The sequence below is a fragment of the Piliocolobus tephrosceles genome, chromosome 3, assembly GCF_002776525.5.
Source record: "Piliocolobus tephrosceles isolate RC106 chromosome 3, ASM277652v3, whole genome shotgun sequence".
Lineage (NCBI taxonomy): Eukaryota > Metazoa > Chordata > Mammalia > Primates > Cercopithecidae > Piliocolobus > Piliocolobus tephrosceles.
In genome coordinates this window covers 35,421,849-35,445,338 of record NC_045436.1, presented here as the reverse complement: position 1 = coordinate 35,445,338, position 23,490 = coordinate 35,421,849, and the positions used below count along the sequence as shown (strand labels likewise).

At 39.9% G+C, this 23,490-nt stretch overlaps 1 protein-coding gene across 1 annotated transcript in view; it reads right to left on the bottom strand.

Annotated features, from left to right (window-relative positions):
* DCHS2 (dachsous cadherin-related 2) overlaps positions 1-23,490 on the bottom strand; it is a 261,718-nt gene that overhangs the window by 127,358 nt on the left and 110,870 nt on the right. The window contains exons 2-3 of the mRNA XM_023226330.3: positions 20,064-20,255; positions 2,579-2,810 (exon numbers count right to left, since the gene is read on the bottom strand). Of these exons, the coding sequence (XP_023082098.2) occupies positions 2,579-2,810; positions 20,064-20,255 (424 nt within the window). The remainder of the gene's footprint in view (positions 1-2,578; positions 2,811-20,063; positions 20,256-23,490) is intronic.

The following is a 23,490-nucleotide window of genomic DNA, read 5'->3' as shown; positions in this document are numbered from 1 at the left end:
AATATATTCTATACTTGAAAGTTGCTAAGAGAGTAGATCTTAAATATTCTCACCACAAAAAGTTCTAAGTGTGAGAGGTGATAGATATGTTAACCAGCTTGATTTAATCACTTCACAATATACACACATCAGAACATCACCTTGTATGTCATAATTATATACAATGTGTTTTCAGTTGCTGTCAACCAACAGATGAACTTTCAGAACTCAGCCATTCAACTTGGGGGCAGCCTGTTCACCGGACAACTTTTTCCCATAGCTAGTCACGATGTTTTTTCATTCTCTTCTAAAGGTTAAAGTAAAGCACTACCAGGCCTCATGAATCTCTCATGAGTTATGATTAAGTGCGACCAAATTCCAAGCACTATTTGACTGAGAAATGTCTTCAATCTAAATACACGGGTATCAAAACGGCCAACAATAACAACCCAAGGCTATTTCCATATAAATTTGGTCTTTGCTTAAAAATAAAATTCCATGAAAGTTCCCTAAGATAATGACCCACACAGAGCGTTTTCCACGATTAACAATGGCATTTGTGTTACGGTCGCTGCCAGGAAGGGAAGCATGAGTCTGGCTTCGGCCAGGACAGCAAGAGAGATCTCTTCTAGAAACAGAATATGGTATAGCTCATTCTTCCAGATCTTCCAGGGGAAACTGAATGATGAGTGTGTGAATGTCTTTTTAAAACAATCTGTGAAACGCTTTTAGATCCTGTGCCCTGATTACTGGCTGACCTATATATTTTTGGCAATGCTAGTGCCTTAGAGGACCTGACGATTTGATGGGCAGTTAAGTCCTCAGTTAAGATGAATTTTGAAAAAGCTGAGATTAAACAGACTAATTTTCCACAAAAGTATTTTCTTCTGATCTTTGAAATGTTAAAAGGGCCACATCAGTGTATTATTTTGAGCAAGGAAAGTTTTGCCTTACAAAGACTGCCAGTATAAACAACTAATCCCTGGCCAGTTGCACAAGCCAGACAAAGCACAGTTTTCAGGCAGAAGCAGCGGCTCTCTACCTAATGGGGCTGGGTGAGAGGGCACACTCACACAGCATGTTAGATTTCCTGTGTAAATTATCATTTTTTCTACTGTATATGGCTATTACAAAGCACGTTGTGAAGATCCAGTAAGACAATGTACAGAAAATGTCTAGTGTAGCATCTGACATTATCATTATCATTACAATAGAAACACATTCTACTCATTGTTTGGATCAGGTGGAAAAATGCAAAAGAAAACAATTCTTTTTTTTGTTGTTGTTTTTTTGCAGCCTCATTTTTGGACCAAAGTATCTCTAAGTATCTCAAAGGTATTGTAATGTCATATTATATATTTGAAAATTTTTTATGTTCTTATAATCAAATATTTAAACCATTATTTTGTTAGCAACAAAATTCTATTCAAGCTAATGAATAGAAAATGGAAGGTAACTTCTTAAATATTCATTATTTCTAAAAGACAACTTGCCCACTGGGCTTCCTTGGCAGATATGCAATTACCGTTGTAGAGAACTAAAAGGAGCTTTAGGTATCATTTTAAAAACAAGGAAACTAAAACCCAAAGAGACTAAGGGAATGCCAGACCGAGTACAAAGAAAAGGATCTACTTCGGATGCCTGTACAAATGTCTTTGCACTGATCTTAGCTATTAATACATCAAAATGAGGCTCAGTCACCCTCAAGTCACCCTCAGATGGCATGATCATACAAATAAAGGGAAATTAACATTTGCAAGGTAAATACTGGCCAACTGTTTCTACATAAATTACTGACTTTAGTTCTCTCACAAAAACTTTGAAACATAGGTATTATCAGCGCTATTTTTTTGTTTTTTTTTTTTTTGGAGCCAGGGTTTTGCTCTGTCACTCAGACTGGAGGACAGTGGCCTCATCATAGCTTCATAGCTCACTGCAGCCTCAAACTCCTGGCCTCGAGCCATCCTCCCATCTCAGCCTCCCAAGTAGCTAGGATTACAGGAGTCAGCCACAGAGCCCAGATAACACTACCTTTTTTTTTTTTTTTTTTGAGACGGTGTCTCCCTCTGTCACCCAGACTGGAGTGCAGTGGCGTGATCTCGGCTCACTGCAACCTCTGTTTCCCAGGTGTAAGCACTTCTCTGCCTCAGCCTCCCAAGTAGCTGAGATTACAGGTGTGCACCACCAAGTCTGGCTAATTTTTGTATTTTTTTAAGTAAAGACAGGGTTTCACCATCTTGGCCAGGCTAGTCTTGAACTCCTGACCTTGTGATCCACGCATCTTGGCCCCTGAAAGTGCTGGGATTACAGGCGTGAGCCACCACACCAGGCCAACAGTACTTTTAAGGTAAGGACACTGAGGCCACTAAAGACCACAAGATCAGTAGTAGGCAAAGCTGGGATTGAGATCCAGGTCTGGTCTAACCCACTACAAAGCCTCAGCCCTTTTCAATACACTTCAGTGCCTGCTAGAAGGTAAAGTGAGTCGTGCGACACTCCCATTATTGAAAAAATGTCACTTTTTCTAATTTTCTGGATGTTAAGTGGTTAAGCAGAAACTTTATAGCCAAAGGATGAAAACCACTCCAAGATCACGTACCTGTGGTGGAGTCAATGGTAAAAAGGGACGACACATCTCCTGGAATAAGCTCATAAGCCACTGTCCCATATATCCCAGAGTCCCGGTCAGTGGCAAGAACATTGATGATCTCGGTGCCTGGCTGGGTCTCACCACTGATGCTTGTCACATAGGTTGATGGGTTAAACACAGGATGATTATCATTCACGTCCTCCAGGTCCACACGAACAAAGGCTTGGGCACTTAGCCCACCCTGGTGGATGAATGAGCAGTGATTACAAATGGGTTTTTGCTGAACACTGGGATGTAGAATAATTGACAATGGCCCTAGAATAGTCTTGAAACAACAGAATTTGAATATGTAGGGGGGTGTGTATATGTATATGTGTATGTATATATACATACAAACCACACATGCACACATACACACCCACAAACACATCTATAAATTCATTTTATTTCCAACCTTGATGTATGAATTCATAGGTAATAGCATGGTATGTATACTTCACTGCTGATTCTTTTTTTTTTTTTTTGAGATGGAGTCTCGCTCTGTCGCCCAGGCTGGAGTGCAGTGGCCAGATCTCAGCTCACTGCAAGCTCCGCCCACGGGTTTACGCCATTCTCCTGCCTCAGCCTCCTGAGTAGCTGGGACTACAGGCACCTGCCACCTTGCCCGGCTAGATTTTTTTTTTTTTTTTTTGTATTTTTTAGTAGAGATGGGGTTTCACCGTGTTAGCCAGGATGGTCTCGATCTCCTGACCTCGTGATCCGCCCTTCTTAAGCATGGAATGAGATTTCCACTTAGAGCAGCTGTGAGGCAAAAATTTCAGAATAGAGGCCAAACATATTCAAGGAAAGTTGTCCTGATGTCCAAAAAGAAATCAAAATCACTTTTATCCCTAAGATAATTTTTAAATGAATGCTGGTAAGTGTAAGAAGAAGGTGTGAAGGAGCCTGGGCCGGGGGGGAGGTGCCCGGGTGAAGCCCTCACTAGTAAGGTACCATTGGTGTGCAGACCATCCCACATGAGGCAGCTAGACTTCAGGTACCAGAAAGGAAAGAGTAACAGGCAGAGGAAAGAGCAGAGCCAAAGGCACTGAGGCAGGAACGGCGTGTGCCTCTCAGGCCTGCTCAGCCACAGCAAGGAAGCAGGAAGGGCTGAGGTCAGAGAGGCAGGAGTGAGTCCCAGGGACCTCTGCAGGTGGTTCTTCCACACAGGAGGGCTTTGAGCACAAGAGTGACCTGATTTCACTGAGATGTTAACACTGCTCTAGCCGCAGTGTTCAGAACAGACTGAGGAGCAGCAGAGTGGAAGGAAGGAGAATGGGCAGGAGGAGGCTCTTTGAATCAAGTCCAGAGTGGATGGGGCCTGAAGGAGGACAGGAGCAGTGCAGGTACTCATCCCAGATCCTGGGGGCCAGATTTGTTTGGGAATTCTGGATTTTTCAAGTTTTAGAAGGAAATACAGCACCTAAAGTAGTGAGAAATGAATCCCATACTGCTTATTTTGTGTTGCCTCCATCTAAAATCAAGGAGAAAGAGAGCAAATGAAATAGAAGAAAATAATCCTCTGCAATTTTTACTTTTCTAAAGTAAAACACATGTTCCTACTTTAAAGCACCATTTTCCGTTTCTATCTGGTACATGTTGACACTTTTATCTTTGACAAAAATCCTTGGTAAGTCACAACGGCCTGGGTTTTCTCACTCATGCGTCCTCCCCCTCCTCATCTTTTTTGTTTCCTTTTTCTACTTTGGCAGGGAGGCACAGAGCAAGGAGGAAAGAATGACAAGGAGGAAGAAGATTTGGCAAGAGACAAAGGGAGAACTGCTGCCATGCAGACGGAGAGGAAGCACTTGTTGACAGGGAGCAGGGGAGGGCAAGAACGAAGATTGGAAGGAAGGTAAGACAAACCCAGAAATGACTCTTCCGCTCTTAGCTCTGAGGTCCCTTATACTCCAGGCTTTGAGGACTAAAAAAGGATGGGGAAATAATTTAGAAATAGTCTGATTTTCCATGTTCTGAGTTGAATAAAGTGCCAGAGCCATGCCAGGTATCAATTAGAATAGGAGAAATGGGGCTGGTTATGATTCCACAGAGAACAATGCAAGTTCATCCATCTGGCCTTTATGCTTAAAATGCAGGGTGGCCCTACATCTGCAGCCACCGTAAGTAACCTGTATGTCTCCAAGTTCGACGTAGTAAGGGGGACTGCAGACTAGTGAGAAGCTTATAGAAAATACTCCTTCACCTCTGCCACACACCCTGCTGCTGCCCCAAACTGCCTTCCATCTCAGTTTTGCTTTCCCTTTTCCTTTCCCTTTCCTCTTTCTTCTTTATCTCTCCTCAAGTTCAAGAAGTCACTTAGGGTTGAGGTAAGAGAAATAATGAAAAAGTGGGGAAAATATGAAGAAATGAATATTGCCCTAGCTTAAGATATTTAAGAACAAAAATCCTAAATCAGGCAATGCTATAAAAAATAAACAAATGTTAGATGCACAAAGTGGAAAACGTACTGTCACTGAACAATACTTTTTTTTTTTTTTTTGAGACAGAGTTTCTCTCTTGTTGCCCAGGCTGGAGTGCAGTGGCGCGATATTGGCTCACCACAACCTCCACCTCCCGGGTTCAAGGGATTCTCCTGCCTCAGCCTCCTGAGTAGCTGGGATTACAGGCATGTGCCACCACACCAGGCTAATTTTGTATTTTTAGTACAGATGGAGTTTCCTCATGTTGGTCCGACTGGTCTCAAACTCCCGACCTCAGGTGATCCACCTGCCTTGGCCTCCCAAAGTGCTAGGATTACAAATGTGAGCCACCATGCCTGGCCAACAATACATTTTTGTTGCCGGTAGGGTAAGCACACTAGTGGGGTTAGGGAGGGCTGAGCTTGTAGTGGCAGAGGCTGGGCAGTCAGATTCCTCTCACCTGATTTAAGTGCTAAGGAGGACAGATTTGTTCTACACAGCAGTAGACTCCATCAGTATAAAATGTAGTGCGTACATTCTTTATATATATAGTTTATCTGTTAATAAACTATATATATATTTACTGTGCTAATATATTATTTATATTATAAATATCAGAAAAATAAAATGTAAAAGGACAGAATTCTAATGTTGTCTTCTTAAACACCCACATGGGACAACTATTGCTTTCCTTAATGAAATGACAAGAGGCATCTGGGTAGGGAAGAAGAGATATATCTTAACAAAAAAATAAATAAGTTCCTTAGACAAAAGGTGGGAAAATGCTGAATTCACCAAGTTAAGTGGATGCATTCTTTGCCTCAGAACTTCTCACAGAGCCTTTTGTATGTACATTTCTAGAGGGAGTGAGTTCTGAGGTGTTCTCCACTCTTTTTAGGCTCCAGAATGCTCTTTGGAAGAAACATTTTGGGAAACCAGTTTCCCACAGAACACAGTGCAGGAAAAGCTGATCTAAACTCATTTTCTCCATTCGCTTAGAGTGTGTGCTTCTGCTTCCCAGTGCTGTGTAACTAAACTTCTGTCTAGCTGATGGAAACTGTTTTGATAATGCAACCTCATAAGAGACTGAATCAGAGCCACCCAGCAAAGCCACTTGCAGGTTCCTGGCCCTGAGAAACTATATAAGATGATAAATGTTTGCTATTTTAAGCTGCTAGCTTCAGGAATAATTTGTTATACAGCAATAGGTAGCTAATACATCCCATAAATTTCATGCATGAATATATCTTAATGTTGTCTTATCCTTTCTTTTTGACCAATGATTCATGTGGCATTTTTATTTCATTTTAAGCATTTAATTGTGAGGATTATAGTAGGAAACTCAATTCCCTCAAGTTATACTGTAAAAGATGAAAGTAGTTTTGGAAAGCTCCAAGCTTGAAAGCATATAATATTAGAGGCAGGAGGGTCACCTAGGGCAGTCAGCAGGTAGGGAACATTTTCTACTATTACTTCTACTTTGGTAATTGTCTGCTTTCCATTCTCTTTGTTCTTGCCTTCTGGGACTCCTGAATAGTAGAATATTAATAACATCTCTCCTTCACATCTCTTAGCTCTTGCAAGCTGTGGTTTCATTCCAGTGAGCTTTCTATGTCAATGAACTCCAGTCTGTATTTCATGATTAAATGAACAAAGGTGGAAGGAAATGAGGTTCCACCTTGTTCAAGGGGGAAAAAAAAGAAACCTAAGTTGTGACATCACCAAATCCAAGAGAAGCAGCATCCAAAGAATATCTTCAAATTCACTGAGAGGACGAATCAGATAAAAATAAATAAAGAATTCCAGGATATGGCATAACAGTAACCATGTAGAGAAAAGCAGTTTTATAGGACAGGTAGAGAGGAAAAAATCGATCAAATAAAGATTGAAAAGTGAGGAAATGGAGATGACTATTTTAGTAGACTTGCTGTGTAGGAAAGGAGAGGAATAAAATGGTTTTCTGAAAAGGTACATGACATCAAAAGGGAATCCAGAGTAGTTTTTTAAGATAGGGACTATTATTATGCCCTGTATGCTTATGAGGGTAATTCAAAAGAACTTGATTAATTAAAGATGCAGGAAAAAAGAGAAAATCATTATAAAAATGTTATCTGTAAGAAGGCCAGAATGGATGGGACCCTAAACAATAGAGATATTTGCTTTTGATGCAAACAGCGACATCTCTAAAAAGATAATAGAAAAGAAGGTAAAGAATGTGAGCTGATATACAGGTAGGTTAGTGGATTTGGTGGCAGGAAGGTAAGACCTTTCGCTCTCAAGCAGACCTGTTATTTTTCTCCAAGTGCGTTCAGATGCTGCAAGGGTGGAAAAGGCAGAATCAGATTTACACAGGGTTGGAGTTTTACCGGGAGAGTTCTATTGAGTGGGGAAGATAAAGGAAGTTTGCAACCGCATGACTTTAGTGATGGGTAACAAATCAATGATCTTAACATGGGAGAAGAATTGTTGATTAGAGCGGAGGTGCTACAGTAAATTAGACAGAAAGATAAAAATGCTTATCAGATCTAGCATGCTTGAAGCCAAGATGTCAAAGCTGTGCAATTACTGGTGATAATCCTTGGAAATTAGAAAGTCAAGGAACTGAGAGGCTCAGGGTGCTGGGTTGTTTAGCAAATGAATAGTAAAGTTTCCCAGAATGATGAGGAAACTGGTGAAGAGGAAGACTGTGAACAAAGTGTGAAAGTCCTAAGTGATAAAGAGGTTTAAATCATTATGGGAAAAAAAAAAAAGGAGGAGTATCTATGGTATAGTCACACAACAAGAACTTCAAAAGGGATTCATTTTTGATGGAGAAAGGAGTGGAAATTATTTGGATGCTGCCCTGGGCAACAAACAGGGCACCCAACTCACTTTCTGCCAGCTTGTGATTGGTGGACTATGGGCTTCCTTGTGAGAGTGCAGAAAGGAATGGGTATCCTTGGCAGGTAGGTTGTTTTTAATCAGGGCCATAAGTTAAAGGAACAAACAGAGACTAACTTACATTCATAAAGGAGTTTGCTAAATAATGGACCATGAGTTCCAGAGGGCATGGTAGAAGCATTTCGAAGGGCAGAGAAGGTGGGTAAGTGTATTAGTCCATTCTCACATTGCTATAAAAAAACCTGAGACTGATTAATTTATAAGGAAAGAGGTTTAATTGGCTCATGGTTCTGCAGGTGAACAGGAAACATAGCAGCTTCAGCTTCCGGGAAGACCTCAGGAAGCTTCCAATCATGGCAGAAGGCAAAGGGGGTGCAGGAGCAGGAGCAAGAAAGAGAAGGCGGAGGCGAAGGGGTGTTGCTACATGCTTTTAAACAGCCAGATCTCATGAAAACTTGCTCACTATCATGAGAACAGTACCAAGGGGGGATGGTGCTAAACCATTCATGAGAAATCCACCCCCATGATCCAAACGCCCCCCACAAGGCCCCACTTCCAACACTGGGGATTACAGTTCGACATGAGATTTGATGGGACACAGATCCAAACCACATCAGTAGGAGATTGATTCAAATTAAGGGATGAACTGAGCAGGGTGGGGAAGAGAATATGGGTAATAATAAAAGGCTGGGATGCTTAAACTATTAGAGATTAGAAGGCGGTAAAGAGGTATTGAAGATATTTTGGGATACACCCTGCTCATAGATTAAAGAATGGTGGGAAATCTAACATATGGTCCAGACGATTTAGTTAGAAAACACGGTACAATGGGGCAATGTGGCAACTGCTCATTCCTAGAACAGGTGAAGGGTGGTAATGAAGCAAACAAAAGACAGGAATAAGCATTTGAACATCTGTTAGAACATGAAAAAACACACTCTATTAAAATGAAAATGAGTGTGCCTTTTTACTCAGCAAGTTTACGTTTTGATAGTAACTGCATTGCACACAAACTATGAGCACAACTTCAGTAGCCAAATTTTCTCATGAATGTATACACCAGTGAAGAGCTCAGTCCATTTACTTCCTATATTGCTTGTCTGACAAAATCCTCCCTTAAACATTGAGTGGTGAGATGGCGTTGAAATAGTTTTATCTCAAACACATATGTCAGCTACAGAATCCAGGATGTAACAAAAAAAATAGAGATAGAGTGTTAACAAGCATACATACCAAAAAAAATCTATGTGGTAAAAATGAATGGGAAAAGGAAACAGAAAATTAGATATAAACATGGAATAATTAAATTATAGAGTTTTATTGTGAAAAACCACTTGATTGCCAATGTAATCCAATTGTTTGGTTCCATTATGTAATTTTATAGCATTCTCATGATTTATGAGATAAATAGCAGCAGCAGTGGCAGCAAAAATAGAGTATTTCAGAAGTAATATCGGTAGAGCAGAAGTGACTCAGTTGAAAAAATATTGACAGTTATCACAAGGATAAATAGAGCAGTGACAACGAACATCAACGTATTTTACAAGAAAAATTCTTCTACTGGCAGATAAAAATCTCTTAGTAACCACCGGCAAATGGGTTCTCAGCAATTTTCTTCTAAAGGGCTTTCAGGACATTTATTAGAAACAGAAAGAATCAGAGGAAAAACCATAGATTGTCAAGGTAATAATATAAAGTTAAAGGACTTCTGTCAAGGTTCAGTTTATTGTTTTAAATAAATTCATTATGGCCTAGAATCCAACAACGTAAACCTAAAATATCCTGTCTGCATTAATTTATTCTTTGAATGCAGTCTACATTGCTTTCAGGGGAAGACTACTGATCATTACCAACCTTGTCATCTTTCTCTTTACCAACCTTTTTGACTATGCATTTCTGAGGGACATGTACTGCTAATTAATATTGCAAAGAATAATTATGATAGATGCAGAAGTCACCCTGTAAAAACTCAGTTCATCACAGAAATTCATGAGGATTATGCAGTCAACAGAATAAACACTGCACACTGGATAACTTTATATTTGTATATATATTTATATACATATATACATACTATATGTGTATACATACACATACACTCACATGAAAGTACATTATGTTGCTTGCTCTCCATATATTGTGAGGCAAACGTAAGGAATGCTGGAGGCAGTTTCAGGTCCAGAGTGAAGGTTAGGAATTTGTTAAAAGCTTGTGATGTGGAGGCTCTTCTAGAATTTGTTTTTTAAAATGCATCCCTGGGCTTGTGCCAGGCCCTGTTTTCACAAAAACCTACTTCCAGGAGGGGTCCTGCTTCCAGGAGGGGACCTGCCTCCAAGATGGTTCCCTCCTGCACACAATTCCCTGCCTGGATCTCCATTCAGGCTCATACCTGCAAGACGGGCAAGAGGGCAAGAAGGAGAAAACCACAGCCAAGATGGAGAAGCTGTGCAAGCACCAGATGTTAAAAAGACTCAGATTATAAAAACATCATGTTCCTCACCTTCACCAGGGCTAAATGTATCATTCTCTGCTCATCCTGAAAACAATGAATTGATCCTTTTTGGAGGTGAATATTTTAATAGCAAAAAAACTTGCTTACATAACCACCTCTATATCTATAATACCAGAAAGGACACCTGGATTAAAGTCAAAATTCCCAATTCACTTTTGGGGCACTGTGCTCTCCAGGCTGTGGTGGTGCACTGATGTGACAGACAGGTTATGAATGTTTGCAAGGGAGCTTGCTTCTCCTGATGGACAGCAGTTCTACCACTACAAGGATCTCTGTGTCCTGTATCTGGCCACCAAAACCTGGGAGCTAGTTGAATCAACAGGGGCTCGTTTTGATCACAGTGGACAGCAGACAGTAGCCTGGAAGACACAGCTAATTCTTTTTGGTGGTTTTCATGAGAGTAATGTTTTAAACCCATTATTGAATTCTAGGATGGTATTATACAACTGTCTCAAAATCTATCAAGAATACATTTCTAAAGCCTTGGATTAATATTTGAGTGTGCATATATTGGGCTTCAAATAATTACATAGACTTGAATTAATATAAATTCTGTTTACTCCTATTTTTTGTTTCCTACATATTTCCTTACACAGAATCAGGGATTCCTGAAACCATATAGTAAGGTATTGGCAAAAACCTAACCAAACAGATCATGAATATTTTATTGAATATAAAGGGCTTTACGTTCTTGCTCATTTGTACATGTTTACTTGCAATACATTTAGACTCATTTTTTCCCAAAAATTCATAGCTTAAATAGGTAGATTCTCTCATTAATTTCAAAAGAGAACAATTAGACCAGAGAGGTGTTAGTAGGGTCCATCTATACAAAAGAGTAGTAAGCAGATGAAAAAGAAACAAGGAAGGTCTTCAAAACGTATAAGTGAAAAATATAAGTAAAGTCTCCAAAATGAAATAAGTGAAAAAAAAAATCAAAGCGTGGAATGGTGTGTATAGTAGGCCACCTTTTCTGTGAAAAATGCAAATTGAACATGTTGTTTCTAAACTGTATTTGGAAATATAAATAGTCAAGAATAGTTAAGGCCAAGACCTATTATAAAGCTAAAATAATTAAGAGAGATGCTGCTAGCACTAAAGTGGATAAATAGGTGAAAATGAGAATAACCATTTCAGTAAGTGGTGCTCAGTTAACCATACGGGAAAAAATAACAAAACTTCATCCCACCAGATTGATTAAAAAGTAAGTATGAAGGTATGAAAACAATAAGAGAACACCCTCATATCCCTAAGATAAGCAAATATTTCTTAAAAGAACACAAAAATCACTAGCTATAAAGGAAAACAAACTGAGAAACTACTAATCTCTATTATGATGAAGAACTTCTGTTCCTCAAAAGAAACCATTAAGGATAGAAAAGGCCAGCCACGGAATGGGAGAAAAATGTATGCAAAAAATATATCCAACAAAGGACTTTCAGGCCAAAAATATAAAGAACTGATGCAAGTCAGTAAGACAAAGATCCAACAATAACAATAGAAAATGAATAAAGGATTTTCTTCTTGTGAAGAACAGACACTTCACAAATTACACAAATAGCAATAAACATGAAAAAGCCTCAATAGTTATCAAACAAATACAAAGTAAAACCCCAATGTGATATACCATTACATAAATACTATTATTGCTATAATAGAAAAGGCATTAAATATCAAATGTTAGGGAGAATGTGTAGCAAATAAAATTTTCATACTTTACTGGTGGGAGTGCAATTCTACTCCTAAGTATATACTCAAGAGAAATGCTTACATTTGTTCACCATATTGCAAGTATAAGAATGTTAAAAGAAGCACATCCTAAAATGGGTACCATTAATTATAGGTTAAAATTATCGTATATTCACATAAAGTCATACTATAAACCAATGAGAAGGAGTGAACTATTGCTATACACAGCAGCGTAAATGACTCCGGCAAATAATGTTCAGCAAAAGAAACTCGACAGAAACACATACTGTATGATTCCATTCACTGAAAGTTTAAAAAATTGGTATACTAATGCTTGGTGTTAGAAGTCAACAGTGGCTTCTAAAAAGGCAGGGATGGGGGGATGGGGAGGCGGAGGGAGGACAGTTACAACAAGAGGCAAAGAGGGGGCTACTGGGTTTTCTCATTTGCTTTTTAATGTTTTCCCATTTGCTTTTACGGGTCTGTTCATTTTGCAAAAATCCATTGAGCTATACACTTATTATTTGTGCATTTCTCTGTATGCATTTTATATGTCAATTTAAAAGTTTAACAACAAAAAAAGACAAAGGAATCAAATTGAAAGTGCCTTCACTGATCAAGAATGGGTCAATGAGAACATCAGAAAGGATAGGGTCAGCAATGTATTGAAATACATTAAATTTTTTAAAATCCAGGAATTTATACTCAAACTAGAAAAAAATTATTGTTTACCTTTGGAGATAGTTAAGACAGCAAGTCACTATTCAAAAAATCTGGTAAAATAAAAACAAATAAAAAAGTCTTATCCTGCATTTCCCACGTGAATTACACTTAAGAGGAATCAAATAGTTGTTGTGAGAACATTTTCCTTAGTTGAAGAATTCCAGATTATAAATGCAAAGGAATAATAGAATTCTAAAGTTACCATTCTTCAACCTGTGACAAAATAATGGTATGTATCTGCTGATGCAATAAGAAGCAAATGGCATCACCTAAATGAATCTGAAAACAATCAGCTCTCTGTCTCTAATGCCAGTTTATAGGAAATAGAGGGAATGGAAGAACACGGTAAATGAATCCCAAGGATGTAATCAGCCACATTTAGCATGTGGAAAATCTACCGGACAAATGACTTGGTTTTTTTTTTTTTTTTTTTATTATACTTTAAGTTCTAGGGTACATGTGCATAACGTGCAGGTTTGTTACATATGTATACATGTGCCATGTTGGTGTGCTGCACCCATCAACTCGTCAGCACCCATCAATTCATCATTTATATCAGGTATAACTCCCCAATGCAATCCCTCCCCCCTCCCCCCTCCCCATGATAGGCCCCAGTGTGTGATGTTCCCCTTCCCGAGTCCAAGTGAACTCATTGTTCAGTTCCCACCTATGAGTGAGAACATGCGGTGTTTGGTTTTCTCTTCTTGTGATAGTTTGCTAAGAATAATGGTTTCCAGATGCATCCATGTCCCTACAAGGGACGCAAACTCATCCTTTTTTATGGCTGCATAGTATTCCATAGTATTCCCCTCTTTGCCTCTTGTTGTAACTGTCCTCCCTCCGCCTCCCCATCCCCCCATCCCTGCCTTTTTAGAAGCCACTGTTGACTTCTAACACCAAGCATTAGTATACCAATTTTTTAAACTTTCAGTGAATGGAATCATACAGTATGTGTTTCTGTCGAGTTTCTTTTGCTGAACATTATTTGCCGGAGTCATTTACGCTGCTGTGTATATGTGCCACATTTTCTTAATCCAGTCTGTCACTGATGGACATTTGGGTTGATTCCAAGTCTTTGCTATTGTGAATAGTGCCGCAATAAACATACGTATGCATGTGTCTTTGTAGTAGAATAATTTATAATCCTTTGGGTATATACCCAGTAGTGGGATGGCTGGGTCATATGGTACATCTAGTTCTAGATCCTTGAGGAATCGCCATACTGTTTTCCATAATGGTTGAACTAGTTTACAATCCCACCAACAGTACAAAAGTGTTCCTATTTCTCCACATCCTCTCCAACACCTGTTGTTTCCTGATTTTTTAATGATTGCCATTCTAACTGGTGTGAGATGGTATCTCATTGTGGTTTTGATTTGCATTTCTCTGATGGCCAGTGATGATGAGCATTTTTTCATGTGTCTGTTGGCTGTATGAATGTCTTCTTTTGAGAAATGTCTGTTCATATCCTTTGCCCACTTTTTGATGGGGTTGTTTGTTTTTTTCTTGTATATTTGTTTGAGTTCTTTGTAGATTCTGGAAATGAGCCCTTTGTCAGATGAGTAGATTGCAAAAATTTTCTCCCATTCTGTAGGTTGCCTGTTCACTCTGATGGTAGTTTCTTTTGCTGTGCAGAAGCTCTTTAGTTTAATGAGATCCCATTTGTCAATTTTGGCTTTTGCTGCCGTTGCTTTTGGTGTTTTAGACATGAAGTCCTTGCCCATGCCTATGTCCTGAATGGTACTACCTAGATTTTCTTCTAGGGTTTTTATGGTATTAGGTCTAACATTTAAGTCTCTAATCCATCTTGAATTAATCTTCGTATAAGGAGTAAGGAAAGGATCCAGTTTCAGCTTTCTACTTATGGCTAGCCAATTTTCCCAGCACCATTTATTAAATAGGGAATCCTTTCCCCATTTCTTGTTTTTCTCAGGTTTGTCAAATATCAGATGGTTGTAGATGTGTGGCATTATTTCTGAAGGCTCCGTTCTGTTCCATTGGTCTATATCTCTGTTTTGGTACCAGTACCATGCTGTTTTGGTTACTGTAGCCTTGTAGTATAGTTTGAAGTCAGGTAGCGTGACGCCTCCGGCTTTGTCCTTTTGACTTAGGATTGTCTTGGCAATACGGGCTCTTTTTTGGTTCCATATGAACTTTAAAGCAGTTTTTTCCAATTCGGTGAAGAAACTCATTGGTAGCTTGATGGGGATGGCATTGAATCTATAAATTACCTTGGGCAGTATGGCCATTTTCACAATATTGATTCTGCCTATCCATGAGCATGGTATGTTCTTCCATTTGTTTGTGTCCTCTTTGATTTCACTGAGCAGTGGTTTGTAGTTCTCCTTGAAGAGGTCCTTTACATCCCTTGTAAGTTGGATTCCTAGGTATTTTATTCTCTTTGAAGCAATTGTGAATGGAAGTTCATTCCTGATTTGGCTCTCTGCTTGTCTGTTACTGGTGTATAAGAATGCTTGTGATTTTTGCACATTAATTTTGTATCCTGAGACTTTGCTGAAGTTGCTTATCAGCTTAAGAAGATTTTGGGCTGAGACGATGGGGTTTTCTAAATACACAATCATGTCATCTGCAAACAGGGACAATTTGACTTCCTCTTTTCCTAACTGAATACCCTTGATTTCTTTCTCTTGCCTGATTGCCCTAGCCAGAACTTCCAACACTATGTTGAATAGGAGTGGTGAGAGAGGGCATCCCTGTCTTGTGCCAGTTTTCAAAGGGAATTTTTCCAGTTTTTGCCCATTCAGTATGATATTAGCTGTGGGTTTGTCATAAATAGCTCTTATTATTTTGAGGTACGTTCCATCAATACCGAATTTGTTGAGCGTTTTTAGCATGAAGGGCTGTTGAATTTTGTCAAAAGCCTTTTCTGCATCTATTGAGATAATCATGTGGTTCTTGTCTTTGGTTCTGTTGATATGCTGGATTACGTTGATTGATTTGCGAATGTTGAACCAGCCTTGCATCCCAGGGATGAAGCCCACTTGATCATGGTGGATAAGCTTTTTGATGTGCTGCTGAATCCGGTTTGCCAGTATTTTATTGAGGATTTTTGCATCGATGTTCATCAGGGAGATTGGTCTAAAATTCTCTTTTTTTGTTGTGTCTCTGCCAGGCTTTGGTATCAGGATGATGTTGGCCTCATAAAATGAGTTAGGGAGGATTCCCTCTTTTTCTATTGATTGGAATAGTTTCAGAAGGAATGGTACCAGCTCCTCCTTGTACCTCTGGTAGAATTCAGCTGTGAATCCATCTGGTCCTGGGCTTTTTTTGGTGGGCAGGCTATTAATTGTTGCCTCAATTTCAGAGGCTGCTATTGGTCTATTCAGGGATTCAACTTCTTCCTGGTTTAGTCTTGGGAGAGTGTACGTGTCCAGGAAATTATCCATTTCTTCTAGATTTTCTAGTTGATTTGCGTAGAGGTGTTTATAGTATTCTCTGATGGTAGTTTGTATTTCTGTGGGGTCGGTGGTGATATCCCCTTTATCATTTTTTATTGCGTCTATTTGATTCCTCTCTCTTTTCTTCTTTATTAATCTTGCTAGCGGTCTGTCAATTTTGTTGATCTTTTCAAAAAACCAACTCCTGGATTCATTGATTTTTTGGAGGGTTTTTTGTGTCTCTATCTCCTTCAGTTCTGCTCTGATCTTAGTTATTTCTTGCTTTCTGCTAGCTTTTGAATGTGTTTGCTCTTGCCTCTCTAGTTCTTTTAATTGTGATGTTAGAGTGTCAATTTTAGATCTTTCCTGCTTTCTCTTGTGGGCACTTAGTGCTATAAATTTCCCTCTACATACTGCTTTAAATGTGTCCCAGAGATTCTGGTATGTTGTATCTTTGTTCTCATTGGATTCAAAGAACATCTTTATTTCTGCTTTCATTTCGTTATGTACCCAGTAGTCATTCAGGAGCAGGTTGTTCAGTTTCCATGTAGTTGAGCGGTTTTGATTGAGTTTCTTAGTCCTGAGTTCTAGTTTGATTGCACTGTGGTCAGAGAGACAGTTTGTTATAATTTCTGTTCTTTTACATTTGCTGAGGAGTGCTTTGCTTCCAATTATGTGGTCAATTTTGGAATAAGTGTGATGTGGTGCTGAGAAGAATGTATATTCTGTTGACTTGGGGTGGAGAGTTCTATAGATGTCTATTAGGTCTGCTTGTTGCAGAGATGGGTTCAATTCCTGGATATCCTTGTTAACTTTCTGTCTCGTTGATCTGTCTAATGTTGACAGTGGAGTGTTGAAGTCTCCCATTATTATTGTATGGGAGTCTAAGTCTCTTTGTAAGTCTCTAAGGACTTGCTTTATGAATCTGGGTGCTCCTGTATTGGGTGCATATATATTTAGGATAGTTAGCTCTTCCTGTTGAATTGATCCCTTTACCATTATGTAATGGCCTTCTTTGTCTCTTTTGATCTTTGATGGTTTAAAGTCTGTTTTATCAGAGACTAGGATTGCAACCCCTGCTTTTTTTTGGTCTCCATTTGCTTGGTAGATCTTCCTCCATCCTTTTATTTTGAGCCTATGTGTGTCTCTGCATGTGAGATGTGTCTCCTGAATACAACAGACTGATGGGTCTTGACTCTTTATCCAGTTTGCCAGTCTGTGTCTCTTAATTGGAGCACTTAGTCCATTAACATTTAAGGTTAATATTGTTATGTGTGAACTTGATCCTGCCATTATGATATTAACTGGTTATTTTGCTCATTAGTTGATGCAGTTTCTTCCTAGCCTCGATGGTCTTTACATTTTGGCATGTTTTTGCAATGGCTGGTACCGGTTGTTCCTTTCCATGTTTAGGGCTTCCTTCAGGGTCTCTTGTAAGGCAGGCCTGGTGGTGACAAAATCTCTAAGCATTTGCTTATCTGTAAAGAATTTTATTTCTCCTTCACTTATGAAACTTAGTTTGGCTGGATATGAAATTCTGGGTTTAAAATTCTTTTCTTTAAGAACGTTGAATATTGGCCCCCACTCTCTTCTGGCCTGTAGAGTTTCTGCCGAGAGATCTGCTGTCAGTCTGATGGGCTTCCCTTTGTGGGTAACCCGACCTTTCTCTCTGGCCGCCCTTAAGATTTTTTCCTTCATTTCAACTTTGGTGAATCTGGCAATTATGTGTCTTGGAGTTGCTCTTCTGGAGGAGTATCTTTGTGGCGTTCTCTGTATTTCCTGAATTTGAATGTTGGCCTGCCCTGCTAGGTTGGGGAAGTTCTCCTGGATGATATCCTGTAGAGTGTTTTCCAATTTGGTTCCATTTTCCCCCTCACTTTCAGGCACCCCAATCAGACGTAGATTTGGTCTTTTTACATAATCCCATACTTCTTGCAGGCTTTGTTCATTTCTTTTTCTTCTTTTTTCTTTTGGTTTCTCTTTTCGCTTCATTTCATTCATTTGATCCTCAATCGCTGATACTCTTTCTTCCAGTTGATCGAGTCGGTTACTGAAGCTTGTGCATTTGTCACGTATTTCTCGTGTCATGGTTTTCATCTCTGTCATTTCGTTTATGACCTTCTCTGCATTAATTAGTCTAGCTGTCAATTCTTCCACTCTTTTTCCAAGATTTTTAGTTTCTTTGCGCTGGGTACGTAATTCCTCCTTTAGCTCTGAGAGGTTTGATGGACTGAAGCCTTCTTCTCTCATCTCGTCAAAATCATTCTCTGACCAGCTTTGATCCGTTGCTGGCGATGGGCTGTGCTTCCTTTGCAGGGGGAGATGCGCTCTTATTTTTTGAATTTCCAGCTTTTCTGCCCTGCTTTTTCCCCATCTTTGTGGTTTTATCTGTCTCTGGTCTTTGATGATGGTGACGTACTGATGGGGTTTTGGTATAGGTGTCCTTCCTGTTTGATAGTTTTCCTTCTGACAGTCAGGACCCTCAGCTATAGGTCTGTTGGAGATTGCTTGAGGTCCACTCCAGACCCTGTTTGCCTGGGTATCAGCAGCAGAGGTTGCAGAAGATAGAATATTGCTGACCAGCGAGTGCACCTGTCTGATTCTTGCTTTGGAAGCTTCCTCTCAGGGGTGTACTCCACCCTGTGAGGTGTGGGGTGTCAGACTGCCCCTAGTGGGGGATGTCTCCCAGTTAGGCTACTCAGGGGTCAGGGACCCACTTGAGCAGGCAGACTGCCCCTTCTCAGATCTCAACCTCTGTGTTGGGAGATCCACTGCTCTCTTCAAAGCTGTCAGACAGAGTCGTTCGCGTCTGCACAGGCCTCTGCTCCTTTAGCTGAGCCCTGTCCCCAGAGGCGGAGTCTACAGAGACAGGCAGGTTTCCTTGAGCTGCTGTGAGCTCCACCCAGTTCGAGCTTCCCAGCGGCTTTGTTTACCTACTTAAGCCTCAGCGATGGCGGGCGCCCCGCCCCCAGTCTCGCTGCTGCCTTGCGGTTAGATTGCCGCAGACTGCTTTGTTAGCAAGGTGGGAGGCTCCGTGGGCGTGGGACCCTCCCGGCCAGGTGTGGGATATATTCTCCTGGTGTGCCGATGTGCTTACAGCGCAGTATTGGGGTGGGAGTTACCCGATTTTCCAGGTGTTGTGTGTCTCAGTTCCCCTGGCTAGGAAAAGGGACTCCCTTCCCCCTTGCACTTCCCAGGTGAGGCGATGCCTCGCCCTGCTTCAGCTCTCGCTGGTCAGGCTGCAGCAGTTGACCAGCACCGATTGTCCGGCACTCCCGAGTGAGATGACCCCAGTACCTCAGTTGAAAATGCAGAAATCACCAGTCTTCTGTGTTGCTCGCGCTGGGAGATGGAGACTGGAGCTGTTCCTATTCGGCCATCTTGCTCCGCCATGACTTGGTTTTTTTAAAAAGCCATAGGAGAACAGGTAAGAGGCCTGACTGTTATACATGGAAACTTAAAGAATATATCAATCAAATCAATTTGTGAACTTATTGGGATCTTCATTCAAAGAAACCAACTATAAAAGACATGTTTAGATAATCAAGAAAATTTAACATAGAAAGGATATTAGCTATCATTAAAGCATTATTGTTAATGTTTTGTAGTTCTGTGTTTTCAAAGTCATTATTTTTTAGAGATACTATTGAATTATTTGTGGGTGAAATAACATGCTTGATATTTGCTTCAAAAAACTCAGCAAAGGAAAGAGGCAGTGACACATGAAGCAGAATGACCCAAGTGTTGATCATCATTGGTCCTCTGTGGCTCAGATAATCACAGTGGCTCACTCGTGATTATGTTTAAAATAAACTTCATACATAAAAACTTACCCCGTCCTTAGCTTTCACCAGGAGATCATAGGTAGCAGGATCCCTTTCCCTGTCGATATCTTGAGAAACACAGATTCGCCCATCATGAGGGTCGATCCAGAATGCCTGAGGTGCTTCATAGCTCAGAAATCCATCATAAAGAGAATACTCAATAAAGCCATAGAGTCCTGAATCTGCATCAGAGGCTGTCACCTATGAGACAGGAGGGTGATCAGGAGGAAATAGAAATGCTAGCATTACTTTTCAGTTAGTCATGAATTATTACAATAATTTTCACAACCACATGACCCCCATAGCTATTCACAAAGGCTAGGCTTTGGTTTTATATCTCTCTCCTCGCTTACCTTCTGTGATAATTCCCCCTTCACTTTTCTCCTTTCTTTGTGAGTTCTCCTTTTCAATACCTTTTGCCCACTCATATCTTTTCAGATGATCTATGAAAGTTTGAGGTCCTTAGGGCTCAGCCCTGTGTTCTTTTTCTTCTTATTTCATTCACTATACCTAACAAATCTCATCCAATCTCAAGGATTTACGAATACCCATAGGATTAAGGACTTGACAGCCAAGCTGTTGATCCCCTCACATACCTAGGCCTTCAAGTGATAGGCTTGATGCCCCCCACCTTTGAGAGCAGCAAGGGGAGGGCCAAGAAATCAAGACAGTAAATGCCACCATTACTAGAAACCCAATCCCAAGGATAGAATTCATGCTGGATTGTGAGAGTTGAGTCTCCCTGGCCAGCTTTCCTTCTGGGAGTAATGTCCCAGTCAGAGCCCTGCACAGTGGTATAGTATTCAGTCTGCAGGTGCCTGTAGGTACATCAGAATGAAATCCAGCCCATGCTGTGCTCGCCAAAACAGGCACAAACACTGACATGCCCAGAAGAAAAGGCATCGTCTTATTTTGCCATACGTACCACTTATGTTACCAGCAATCCTGTGCCTGATAGAAAAGATGAAGCAAGTGAAATTATAAAAGCACTTAACTTATTTGTACTAACTGTGGGAGTATACAGTGAGAAATACAACAGGCTCTACAGAACTCAAAAAATTCTCAAGCTCATAGGCTCATGATAAATAATGCTTTTAATGTACAACCCAACTAACAGTAAGAGCAAACACCTACATAGCACTTATAATAAAAGCAGCACTTTAAGGGAAGACAGGAAGGAAGAGAGGAAGAGAGGTAAGAGAAGGAAGGAAGGAAGGAAGGAAGGAAGGAAGGAAGGAAGGAAGGAAGGAAGGAAGGGAGGGAGGGAGGGAGGGAGGAAGGATTCTATGCTACAGAACACATACTCTTATAAGAGCTTAAAATACATTACATACTTACAACCTATAGGTACTAATGTTCATTCTTCAGATCAGACAAGTCAGGCTCAGAGAGTTTATGTAACGGGCCAAAGGTCACATAAAGAGTAAGTGTCAAAACTGAAATTCATATCCATACAATTGGCAGCAGAGGGCATGCTCTAATGACCATGATCTATGTGCTGCCTCCCAAATCTGACACCTTGTCATATAATCCTTTATTTACAGAAAAATCAGACCCCAAATCTCTTGACCTTCCTCTGATGCAGAATGTGCTAGATTATGTGTAGCGCCATTCCAAGTAAATGTTTATCCCATGTATATGTTGTTTCTCACCATAATATCATTAACATGAAGGCAACTAGTAATGGTGCCTGTGCTCTTAAGTCTTAGCTGAACCTTTTTTTCCATGTGATCAAATTCAACTGGGTTCCAGAAAGCAGAAATATAGAGAAAGTGATCACAATTGGAAATAAAAGAGAATTAAGCAGATTAATTCAGAAAGTCCAACTTCCTATTAATGGACATCACAGAAAAAGAGAAGAGAAAACAGATAAAATGAAAAAAAAGGAACAAAGGGGCAGCTATTTCTTTGCCACAAGGACACATATGGGCAAGGTCCCCAAAGTCACTCTGACAGGGAAGGAGAGAGATAGAAGAGGCCTTCTGGCTTTTAACTTCTTTGGCCCAGAAGCCATGCTCAGTTCACATTCCACTGGGCAGAACTAGTTATGTGTCCCCAGCTTAGCTGCAAGGGAGGCTGAGAAAAGGAGAGGAGCATAAGGATATATGGTGCATACAAATAGTCTCTGTCATACATATCATTTAGTCTAGAATATAAGACAGGCACATAAGATTATATAGGTCTCCAAGTAGATGTACTGAAACAAGCAAGTGGAAAGTTATACCCAGAAATGGCTACCCAATACCACCCTACTATAGGTTTAGTTTCGGAAAATAACTCTGGCTGTCTTGCATATATTTGTAAGGCTTTTAGGAGGAAGGCAAAAATAAAAGACAATTTCATCACCTACAATATTTGTGCTCCTGTTATACTCATTTAACTCTGGACTGGAAGCAAAATAATCAGCTTTTCATCAATACAATATACATGCAGGAGCTACACTTTAATTACAGTACTTTCCAAATAAAGCCTCACCCTGACAACGTGTTCAACAAAGTTATCAATAAACCTTCTCCTTCATCCTGTTCCATCTTGAGCATGTAACTAGAATGTGACTTTTGGAGCTATTTTGAAGCAGTCTAGCTTAGTGGTTCTCAACTAGGGACAAGTTTGCCCCCCAAGAAGACATTTAGTATGTCTAGAGACATTTTTGGTTGTCACAACTGGGGAAGGGTTTCTACTTTCATTTAACAGGTTAATTCCAGAGATACTGCTACAATGTATTATATAACATCCTACGATGCATAAGATAGACTTCACGACAAAGCATTATCTGGCCCAAAATGTTAGTAGCGCCTAGACTGAGAACCCCTGGGCATGATGAAACTCCTACCAATTGGCAGTGCTATTTTCCTGCTTTAATTGTCTATTTTTTGAATTGATGATACAGCCTTTAAATTTATCTTTTCTCTCATCTAACTCATATTCTGTAGCAAAATTATTCATCCTGTGCAACCATCTAACATATTTATAAGTTCTTCTCATCATGTCTTCTCATATTGTGATTCTTGTCATCAGTTGGGCTGAAGCAGGAAATCCACAAATTTCCCCACTACAAAGAACTACACTCCAAATACATTTGGTCTATTCTATTCTGACAGCTGTTGATAATTTAGCAGCTTCAAATTCCTGAAGACACCAAATATATCTTCTAAAGCCATATGGTATTCTCAATAACTTCACCTTCATTGAAAGACACATACAATGAACTTTTAAATTCTAAAATTCATTCTTAGCCTTTAATAGTACATATTATTAATAAGTAATTCAGCTTATATAAAACAAATTTCCTTATTTCCGCTTTCAAGACCTTTTTCTCATCTGGACTTTTGGCAAAGCAAAATGTAAGGACACAAAAGTAGGATAAGAGTACTGATCTCAATTTATGTTAGCAATTCATATTCTGAGTTTCAGAATCATAACATAAGAATGTTTT